The sequence below is a fragment of the Sphaeramia orbicularis genome, chromosome 11 (assembly GCF_902148855.1).
Source record: "Sphaeramia orbicularis chromosome 11, fSphaOr1.1, whole genome shotgun sequence".
Lineage (NCBI taxonomy): Eukaryota > Metazoa > Chordata > Actinopteri > Kurtiformes > Apogonidae > Sphaeramia > Sphaeramia orbicularis.
In genome coordinates, this window is record NC_043967.1 from 23,894,597 (window position 1) to 23,906,694 (window position 12,098).

At 38.5% G+C, this 12,098-nt stretch overlaps 1 protein-coding gene across 1 annotated transcript in view; it reads right to left on the reverse strand.

The window, feature by feature from the left end:
- Positions 1–809: 809 nt before the first annotated feature.
- The window catches only part of LOC115428430 (CUB and sushi domain-containing protein 2-like), a 195,798-nt gene continuing 184,509 nt past the window's right edge, over positions 810–12,098 (reverse strand). The window contains exon 5 of the mRNA XM_030147474.1: positions 810–1,021. Coding sequence (XP_030003334.1) covers positions 810–1,021 — 212 coding nt within the window. The remainder of the gene's footprint in view (positions 1,022–12,098) is intronic.

Here is a 12,098-nt window from a genome sequence, read left to right on the forward strand (position 1 = left end):
ACCTGCGCATTAGCATCAATCTGTGCAGTATATATTTCATTCTAGTATTGCGTGATGAAGTGAGAATGGCAGATGGTGTGAAACTGTACATCTGTTTACAAGTTTTTACACCCAGCCAGCACAAATGTATGAAAGTGTGGCTGAAAATGCTAAAGTAGTTATGTGCACGTCAATTTGCGCCCATATGGATTGATTTGTGTGTGTGTGTGTATATTTGTGTATCTGTAGATGTAGGTGTAGGTGAAATAACTCTATAGATGCAGGCTGGCGGTGGTAATCGAGCTCACTAATTACTTCCTGAGCTGAGAGAGTTGTCAGAGAGAGGAGGAGCCGCCACAGATGGTGAGAGACCCTCACTGACGCCAGGATATCCTACCTCTTCATCATTAGAGCTGAGCATGTGTGTTTGTGTGAGACTGAGTAATTGAGAGGAAGACTGAGTGTATGTGACCAAGATTGAGTGTTCAAATTACACTTCTAAACCGCACTCTGCTGACCAAATAATAATTATCAGTCTACTTATCGCTTTCATTACTCCTATTGTATGTTCAGTATCGGCTGGACTTAAAAGCTGATGGTGTTTAAATCCGTCTTTGCTCTTGTGCGATTCCTCAAAGACCTCTGGGGGCACAGACACAGTCACTTTAAGGTGTTTGTGTTCCGCTGCTCACCCGTTTCCAGTCATGTTTAAACACCCTTATTCCTCCATCTGTAAAAGTGCCTACGGGCAGGTGGTGCACCAGTGGACTCCTGTTTTCCCCCCTCGCTGTCCCCACCTTCCGAGACAAAAATGCTGCGGGCCTGAGTACTCACCACTGTGAAGAGCCTTCTGTGCCGCTGACCTCCAGCAGGTCATAATCATCCTCCAGCTGAAAGTCAGAGAAAACCAGGGCAATGGTGTCTCCTGGCTCGGCGAGCACGGTCCATGTGCAGTCGGCGTTATTGTTGTACTCGGCAGGGTAATTGGGGGTGGTAATAACCCCGCTCTGGCCCCGTAGAGTCCCACCACACCCATCATCCGCTGTGGGGAAAACATTGTGAAAAGGCTTAGTAAAAAGAGTAATATATAAACAAAGATAATCGCAGATGTGTGTTGTGGTGTAGTGCGGAGATAATTGGAGATGAAAATGTGGAGACAGTAATAGAGCCTTGGTAAATAGCATGTAAACACAACCTTCAATAAAAATCCAGGTATGATCATGACTCGTATGAGGGAGATCTACTGAAACCTTAGATGATGACTAAACTTCTTCAAGGTCAGCTTCAGCCCAAATAGAGAACTGCATCATAAGGACAAATAGTTTCTTGTCTGTTTAAAAATATATTCTTCTATGAATAGAAGAAACAAGAAAGCAGACAGTTCTGGGGCTGACAAGTCTAGATCATTACATTACATAACAAGCGGTGCCAGGCACAACAAACCCTGCCCTTTGCACATATTTCACCCATTATAAGTATAAGTAAAAGATTTTAAAAATTCACAAAAAGTTTGAACTTTGACCTACTGTTCCCAAAATATAATGAGATCCATTCTGGGTCACTAGCAATATATGAAGTCAGTTTGGTATGAATTAAAGCAATAGTTTTGCTGCTACAGACATGTGAGATTTCACCTATTACACTGGTCAACAACAAATTTGTTGTTTAAGTTTTTTGAGCTGATTTAGGATAATTTTGGTGTGCTGAATCCAAAAATCACATTAATTTTGCTCAATCAGGTCAACTTTCTGAACTATGCTACATATTGGCTTTTTAACATTTTTGCTTTCATTTATGGGCATTTTCACATCATATGATACAAAATTCTTTCATATTTCTTGTAATAAACGAGTTCTGAAGATTTTACTTTTGCCAATTTATGATTAATGTTTTTTTATTATTACAGGTGAATGAAATGGCTTCGACTAGAAGATCTTGCAAAAATAAGCCTGACGTATTCTGCTACATCTGCGGTGAATACACCATTATACCTAACAGGAATCCTGTTAGAAAATGATTTTTTTTCTCTGAAAACCTATGTTGGGTGAGAACTATAAAAAAATCAACTGATAAAGTCACAAAAATGTAATCAATTTTGTGAGAAGTTCAAATTTTTCAAAATCAAATGAGCAAAAAAACCTGACCTGATTGAGAAAAACAGATGTCATTTTTGGATTTAGTGGTGCAAAATGGTCCTAATTCAGTTGAAAAAACCTAGACAACTTGCAAAAAACATTTTTTTGTAACCCACTGTTATAAGTAAATGGGGTAAAAAAAAAAAAAAAAAAAAATTTTAGAAAATTCCTAAAAATTTGAAACTTTGATGTACTTTTCACAAAATGTAATCACATTTTTTCCCATCTATTCTAGGTCACTGGTAATCTATAAACAAAATTTGGTATGAATTCACCCGGTAATGTTACTGCTACAGATATTTGAAATTTCGCCCATTATAAGCAAATGGGGAAAAAAAAAAAAAAAAAAAAAGAGTTTAACAATTCATAAAAAATTTTAACTTTGACCACTTTTCCCAAAATGTAATGAGAGCTATTCTGGGTCACTGGCTGAAAATAACCCATAGGATCACACATTTTTAAAGTCACATGCATATTCTGTCAGGGGACGTGAACTGATAGGATTTTGTTGATACCAACTCTTTTCTCAACTCCCAGTTCAGAACAGAGACTCCTGATGAGGTGAGGTGAAACTTCTTGCTCTATTTGCAACGTGCTAGTTAGTAATAGTCTATAAACCTGCAACGACTCTGCACTTCCATTTTAACTACAGGCTTTTCAGTCTTTCTCTTGTAGCTGGATATAATTTCTTAACCCATAAAGACCTGGTGCTACATTTGTAGCAGTTCCCAACTGATTTATTATAATCATCATTAATATTATCAAAAACCATTTATTATAATCTTATCTTCTGTGTTTTGCTTTTTTTAAGTGACAATTTTGTATTTTCCTACATTTAATTTACTGATCATGTAGACGTTCATAAAAGCTCAGGTTAAAGTTCAGGGTTATGACTTGTCAATAAACAAGTGTTTCCATCCACTGTCATTGATCCAACTCCATGGGTTTTACTGGCCAATCAATGTTGTAGAAGATGACGGTGCTTCCACGGTAACTACAGAGCCTCTGAATGTCCAAATGGGTCATATCTGATGACCATGAAAAGATGACAAACTGTATTTCACCAGTTATTTACATGGATTGATAGGATTAGTGGATCAACAGGTATTAAACAGTTTAGATCAGTTGATGTTTTGGTCAACGGTGGATGTTTGGGTCTTTATGGGTTAAATAAGAATGAGGATGATGAATTATTGACAATACCTATTTCTCGTAATGAAACTGCAAGACCATGTATACACAGATCACTTGTGTTGTGGAAACCTGCCATTGTACACTGATGCCACTACATGATAAGGTGCAGTGTTTCCATTGCAGTGACTATTTGCGCTTCTTTCTTTCTGTGGTGTTTTAATATATGAATTAAGATACTGATAAGGAGCATTACTAGCATTGCAGAAACTTCAAAAAAGTCCAAAAAAGGTTTAGAATTTATCCTGTCTAACATTGCAATTCTTGGCCCCAGGTGAGATGCATCTCATAGATACCAAGAAAAATAACACAGAAATGTATGAACAACCCATGATCTAAAAGAAGCCATAAAGCAGATGAGATATAAATCACTTTAATTCAAACTGAAACTGACCACTGTAATGTCCTAAAACAGTTCAGTTTCTTCATATTAAGTCTGAACACAGAGTAGGAACAGAATAGAAAAAGCATGAATTAACCCAAAAAGACCAAAAGCATCTACTGATCTAAAATATGTAATACTTGCTGATACATTAATCCTAAAAATACATGTAAATAACTGCTGTAAAATGCAGTTTATCATCTTTTCATGGTCATGAGATATGACCTGTTAGGATATTTGGAGGCTCCGTAGTGAACATGGAAACATCACCATCTTCTACAACAGTGATTCACCAGTAAAACCTATAAAGTTTGATAGATGACAGTCAATGAAGATGCTTGATTTATGTTCAGTTATTGATATACTTTGCTGAAAAAGTCAGTTTTTCTTCGTTTTTTTCTGTTTTGATATAATAACCTTTGAGTTTTCATGAACATCTAAATTAAAAATAGGAAATTAAATAAAGAAAAATACATGATTTACAGTGAAATGTGCATAATACAGAGGACATAATATTATAATAAATGGTGAAATATCACTTAAGAAATGTTACGTAGAGAGAAAATTTCATTTGGGAACTGCCACAAAAGGAGCACTGGGTATTTATGGGTTAAACTGAATTGAACTGTGAAAAAATTCAGAAAAGTCAGAAAAACATGCCAGCATTCATGAAAGGACTTAATAAGTTTGGAGTCATATGCTCGCTATGGACTGAAAAAAAGAACCAATTCTCAATTCCCATCCTCAATTTTGTCATCAACTTACTGAACAAATTGGATAAAACACCAGGGAAAATAGAAAGAGTAATGCCCCAATGATTCAGAGAGAATGTCCAAACTGTGGCACTTACAGTAACTTGGTTGTAACTTTGAGCAAAGTTTTGCCATGAAATGTGCTTTTTTTTTTTTTAAAGATATATGAACTATTTATTATTTATCTTTTTCTGGCTGCAAATTATCTTTTTGCCACAGGCCAAAGTGCAGAATTTTTAAATTCAGGAGCATAAAAAATGTGCAACGAGTTTCAGCATATTGTTCCTTTGTCTGCAATTTCTGCCATAGGCCAGGGAGACAGTCAGAGGATTCGAGAATGCCCTACAGTACTTTTATAGTCAGCAGGAAGCGGGCTAGGGTGTGTGATGCAACTGAATGCAACATGGCGAGAAGTGATTAAATTGTGATTAATTCAGATTTGTGTTAATCAAAGCAACTCTTCCCCTCCTTAACACTGCAATGAGGAGACTATTAAATAATAAAGCATGCATTTAGAGTGTTGCCAGGATAATTCCCTGCCCAGATTCTGATATGTTCATTATAGCTTCCAACAATGCACTATCATGTGATAACTCTAGATTATTTTTTTGGGAAAAGTCATTAAAATATCGTTATAATGCAATATGTACAGGAAGCCAGAGCTCCGACATCAAAAGGAGTTTTAAAAGACATCGGTGTGATATTATTGTTTGTGGAATAGTGTCTGTGCATCTGTGTCAGGCTGGTGTGGGATTCATTAGCTGGAGGCCAGCAAACTGTGTATGGAGTTCTGAGGAAGGGAGGAGGAGCTCAGAGGAACCGGGCCCTGTCTATCATCCATCCTACCTGTCACCACGGCAACCCCCCTGAGGGAGGGCAAGGGAGTGTACGGACGAGCGAAAACCTGTGAGGTGTGAACTTGAATAGGAGGGAAACCACGACAGAAGGGCGAGAAGAAGGGGATGAAGAGGATGACAGGTGACAACTGAGGATGGGCGAGAGAAAAGTGCAGTGGGGGAGGGGTGGAGGGCTGGACAATAAAGAAAGAGAGAGATGGCAAGAGGGGTGACAGGTGATTGTTGCAGTGGGAGTGACAGGAAGTAGAAGGCAGACAGAAGAAAAGGATGAGGAAGTGAATTGATATTCTGCACAAGACAGTTTCTTCACACTTGAAGGGAAGTCTCTGACTCCAAACTCTCCCCTTCACCTCCACTCTCTCCGTCGCTCTTTCCATTTTGTGCCTGCCACTGCCCAATACAACTGTTCAATGACAATGAGAAACTAAACACTATACCACAGGATAGCACTGTCACAATACTCTAATTTAGAACCTGAAGATAAAACTGACGCAACAGTGAGGGGATTAGATGATTTTATTCTAGCATGATGACGGACAAATTCCTTTGGTTTGTGGCTGAGAAAAAAAACAAAAGGATGGTTGTAAATATCAGAATTTTCTTACCAGTTAATGGTACTGTGTACTAATGTTTTATTCTAACCAGAGTCAAAGGGCCTGATTTACTAATGGTTTGCCCATGTAAAAACGTGCGCAAACTTGAATGCGCATGCAAAAACACATTGAAGCTTATTTACTAACAGGACGCACTGAGGTTTGCGCCTCTCAAATGGGCAAAATAGCTCGCGCAACCCATTTAGCGTGTTTGCCCTGATGAATATGCAATATGGGCGTTTCTGCCAGAACATGCAAAATTATTGGGAGGAGTAAATGCAAATATTTATTTAGCACGTCCAATGTGATTTACCAAACCTGAAACTGATTGCGGTGGCTGATTTTGCATCGATATTTAGCGTGTCTGAGAGGCAGGTTTTAACTTTGTGCAAAACTGGATGCAGTAGTTGTGGCGAGGAGGAGGCATAGACACAACGCAGAGAACCAATCTGTTCTGATCACATCAACATTTTTGGAATGACAAGAAAAAAATAATAATAATTTGAGACATATAGCCTCCCACTTTATGGGCCTGCCCCCCCACGCCTGGTCCCACCAGTGGCACATCACCATTAGGCCAGGACCGACTCTTGAGAGATGTCTCTCTCTTTCTCTCTCCCTCTGTCTTTCTCTCTCGTGCATGCACATGTAAGGGAGACCGAACGAGACGGGTTCTAGCGCTGTATAACACACACACACACACAAACAGTGATGTCCACGGTGTTGTGACTGGGCTCCTGAACCGCCCATATAAACACTGATGTGGAGGGTTTTCTCTCATGCCCACAGACTTAAAAGTTTTCGTTCACCATACAGAGCGACATAAAGAGAGAAGGTATTTATCTCACTGATAACACACTTCAGCATGGATAAACAACAGAGAAATGCCTATTCACCCCTCCGTGTGGAAAAAGAGCATATTTATGAGTGCTGGCATATCCCAGAGCAGTTTTTACAGCACTGTCTCCATGACAACTACCAGTAGCGCACGCAAAATCCTCATTTAATTAGGGCGGTCTCCAAGACTTTGCGCCTATGGTCATTTGCGCAGGCAATCTTAGTTGATCACCCCTGACACACAAATCAATAGCACGTGCATATTTTAGTGCGAACAAGCACATTTGCACCCGTTATTTGCGATCTTAGGAAATCAGGCCCAAAGTATCTTCCTGAGGCTGATGAGCTTGTGTCAACAACAGGAGAACACGCTCATCAGCAACAGTTCATGGGGTGATTTTTATTTTTTTAAAGGACTTAGTAGAGTTAAAATGGGTAGTCTACATTTTAAAGGCTGGCATTTCATTCTCACAGCAGAAGACTCCTAATGAAAGGTGCTAATAAAAGTGTTTCGAATATATGTATTAGCAACTGTCCTTAGCACTGTTCAGAGGCTGCGTATTATTGTAAGAATGTATCGGTATGAGCTCAGTTATGCAGACTGCAACAAAGAAACTGTTTTTTTTTTTTTTTTTCATGAAGTAGGAATAATTTGGTTTCAGTCATCTCATATCTGTTGCTACTACCATCTAAGTCTTTACTTCATATTTGATGTTGTTCCAAAAACTGATTACAATCCTCTTCAAAATATGGACTGGAGTGGTTATAATCTAAGGTAGAGTGCAGGTTCAATAATGGGTTTTTATATAATATATTCATAATCATGTTAATTTGAGTCCAACTCCCAAATACGGGCCTGAACCCATAATATTAGTAACACCTAACACACGGGAACACTCAAAATAATTCTAAAGTGTTCTTCTTTAATATTCTTCAATATTAACAAACTGTATTGCATTAAGCAAAAACATCTCCCAGAGAGGTGGATTCATTTTTTTTGATTGTCACATAAACATCACGACTGACCACTGAATGTTCACTACATTTGAAATTACTATGATGGTCACTGAGATGATGTCTCCATCTTTCAAAGTCAAATGAAATTTTCCAAAACTAAAAAGTTTAATTCTTTAAATTACATCAAATACTGTGATGAAACACAGCTATAGACAGTGGGAAGCCAAAAAGCTGACCACCTCAATATGAGAATGGAGAAAAACACATTGTGTTTTTTCCTTTCCCCCCACTCAGTCCAACATAGATGTCGGAATGCTTCCCACGGTTGAACAGTACATATTTTCAAGCTGTCAGTTAAAATGTCACGGTTTCCATAAAACGTATAGAACCACTTCAACTCCTCAGAGTGCCATGGCAACCAGGAAATAAGGAGGCATGGACAAGCATATGAGCAATAAAAATATTCGCGTTCAGTATGCTTAAAAAAAAAAAATGCATCTTTAACATACATCAGAGGAACATGTTTGGGATTTTAAATGGGCCAACTAAAAATGGCCAAGCTACTAAATGTCAAAGTTTTTAATATGTAGAGTGGAGCATATGCACATGCCAACACAAATAGAAATGTGCCCGTGACGATCCAAGTAATAGTGATGACATTTAACAGCAGGCATTCTTCCTGGAGGATCTGTTCTGACTAAAATGGGAGGGATACGTTTTCAAAGAGCAGAGAAGTGATTGATGGACGCCGCTGAAAGCACATGGAGCATTGCAAATAGTAACAGGAAGTGACTAGAAGAGTGATTCTGAACTACTTTCAAGTGGACCCAAAAGGCAGGATAGACTTTTTTTTTTTTTTTTTTTTTTAGATTAAACCTGAGAACAAATTGATAAATACAAGCCACCACATGTGCATCATCTGTGCCTACACTGTCCAGTAGCGCTGGCACATTTGTCCTCTCCTGATTCCAGTGGGATGACTGTGCCAACATGTTCTCCCTCAGTCCCAAGAAACAACATGATTTCTGCTCTTACACATGTGGGCTGGTTCTATAATTGGAGTGACATTAACAATACACTTATGTATTATGAAGGAGCACTTGGGTGTACACACTGACTTTTATATTGCTCTTGGAGCCCTCAATTAATCACAGAGGAAATTGCCAGTTTCTAAAACTTGTTGGCATGTAATTTCTGCTGAAAAAGTGGCATAATCACATCCTTGACTGCTCAAACTGTGTTTTTTTTCCTTTCTCAGGAAGGTGTCTGGGCAAGCATGGAGGAGGAAAGTCAGAGCTGTTACAAGTGGAAGTAAATTATAGAAAAGGTACAAAAGATAAAGAGATCAGAGCTCTATACGGATTGCAAAATGTTAGGCAAGAAAGAAGCTGGATATTCTTCAATATTAAACTGTATTGCACTAAGCAAAAACATCTGCCAATGGGGTGAATTAAATTTGCTTAGTTCGATTCTTAAAACTAATGTAAAAATCAAGACACTGAAAAGTGAAGCTAAAAAAAGGAAGATGAAATTTTAATCAAGTTGTGCTTATTACAGACGATGAAAACAGTTATCCTTATAAAATTTAGATGCGGTGCAAGTGGTCTCGCACTTAAAATAAGCAAAGCAATCTTTCTCTAACTGTGACACTACGCAAACCCTTGTTTTAACTTCTATTGTTTCATGTTAGGTGCTGAGGATATCTTAAGATAACATCTTAACATAAGATTGCCTTCCATTTTTTGTCTCTTAGAAACAAGGTTAATTAAATTTCGTACTTTTGCAGTGAAACATTTGATATGATATAAAGTAAAAACAGATGAGGAAGTGCACATAAAGGAATTAGATTTGACAAAACTCTATATAGAATGTGGGCATGTGTGTGTATCTGCATGGGACCAGGTGGGTGGGGACTGTGTTGGCGAATGGTGCCCAGCCATGTGTGTTCCTATGTGGGCTTCCTGACTCCCGGCCTGGTTGCAGATGGCACGGTGTCTCAGCACTCTACTCACTAGGCACATTGACACAAACCAAGGGCCACATGGCCACACAGACACACACGTCAGCAAATGGACATACACTAAAGTGCTGGTGGCATGTGGATAGATTTTAATTCTTTAAGGTTTGGGGGTTTTTTTGTAACAAAGTGAGATCCTGTGGCGCTATATACAGTAACATCAGAGGTGCCTGCAGTGAACTATTTTCAAGAACTATGTCATCTTGGGTCAGACAACACACTCTGGCAGGTGTCGCTGCCGCAGGGGTGCTCGCAAACTGTGAGGGAAGGACAACTGGCACAAGCGCCTTACTGGGAGCTAACACATGAGGTCCTGTCATGGTAAATAAGATATCAGTATAACCACAGAAAACCTTGTCAGGTCATGTGGAGGCATATGCAAATGCATACAACTGTGTCTGTGGGATGAGGTAGTTTTATCAGCCAGTGAAAAATTAATACATGAACAGCTGACTGTGAGGCTCTACCATATGAAAAAGAAAAAAAAACAAAACAAAAAAACACTTTTATTTCTAACCCTACATCATTATAAATCATGATATAATTAAACTATAAATTCACAAACAATGTGACTGAACTATGGCTTTTCAAGCAAAGCTATCCTGCAAAAGTAGCTTTAGTAATTTAGCAAAGTTAGGACAGTCAGTAATATACAATACAAATGGAGGAGAAAAAAAATGTCCGTCTGTTGCAAACAGAGAAATGAGGTTGATTCGTGGCTCTGGCACAGATTTGGATTCTGGCTCTAGTGGCTCAAACGTGCATGGATGTCCAAGTCCAATAAAGCTGATAGATTAAGTGTCTTTCTCTTGGATTTCATCACAATCTCCTTTCAGCTGCATTACTACCTCCTTCTGGACTACATCAGCCACTGTTGACTTTAGAGTAATTAGTCCAGTTTTGTCCTTTTTTGAGTTGATAGTTGAACTCCACACTTCGATGGGATTTCAGAGATTTCAGCAGGAATACATCACTCTGATAGCAGAAAACGCTGCTCATTTTTGTGATTTTGAAACCTAATTTTACATACTCAGTTTTTTCAACAAAATTCATCTTATATCATCATTCATGCAACACTGTGAGGACACCTTTTAGAGGAGTGTCTCCTGAAAATAAAGAGAATAGGCAGCGATTTTCAAGTCATTTGCAGTCTCTGGTGTCTTGAGTTACAAAGATAAAACCAGAGTACATGCTGATTGTTTCTTTGTTGGTTTGTGTTAAACATACCTCTTCTTTTTCCTGCTCCTGGGGCGTTTGGGTAAAAGGTTTCCCCAGAGGCTCAGACACCTTTTTATAAGGTCCAGGAGGGAACATACCAAGTGGAAAGTGCATAGAGGGTAGTTTTATTGTTGGGATTGTGAATTGATTTATTGGAAATATTTACCCGTGTTAATGTATTACATTGTGGATATGCATGTATTTATTAGTGTGTTTATACATTTTTGGTAATGGTTTTATGGACATATTTACTGTATATTTTCACTGGTGTGTTTGATGTGAACCTGCGAATGGAAGCTGCCAGTTAGGCCTGATATTCACCTGCAGGTGTAGACCTCACTGTCCAGGTTAGGGTACTTCTGGATTTTTTAAAGAGCACAGGGGTATATGATAGGATTTGAGAGATACTGGGGCTATATTGTGGAAAACAGAGAGAAGGTTGAGTGCATGAGAATATAGGTGAATAGATGCAGGTTTGTTTTTTTTTTTTTCCATCATTTATTATTTATGTTATGGGGATAAAGAATGTTTATCTATTGTCTGACCCACACTCCGGAGCAAAAGGTGGCAGTAATGCACTAAGAAGAAGAAGAAGAAGAAGAAGAAGAAGAAGAAGAAGAAGAAGAAGAAGAAGAAGACAAAGAAGAAGAAGACGAAGAAGAAGATGAAGAAGACAAAGACAAAAAAGAAGAGGAAGAAGAAGAAGAAAAGGAAGAAGAGGAAGAGGAAGAAGAAGAGGAAGAAGACAAAGAAGATGAAGAAGAAGAAGAGGAAGAAGAGGAAGAAGACAAAGAAGATGAAGAAGAGGAAGAAGACGAAGAAGAAGAGGAAGAAGAAGAGGAGGAAGAAGAAGACGAAGAAGAAGAAGAGGAAGAAGAAGAAGACGAAGATGAAGAAGAAGAGGAAGAAGACAAAGACAAAGAAGATGAAGAAGAAGAAGAGGAAGAAGACGAAGAAGAAGACAAAGAAGACGAAGAAGATGAAGAAGAAGAAGATGAAGAAGAGGAAGAAGACAAAGACAAAGAAGATGAAGAAGAGGAAGAAGACGAAGAAGAAGACAGAAAAAGAAGAAGAGGAAGAAGAAGAAGAAGAGGAAGAGGAAGAAGACAAAGACAAAGAAGATGAAGAAGAAGACAAAGAAGACGAAGAAGAAGAAGAAGAAGAAGACAAGAAGACAAAG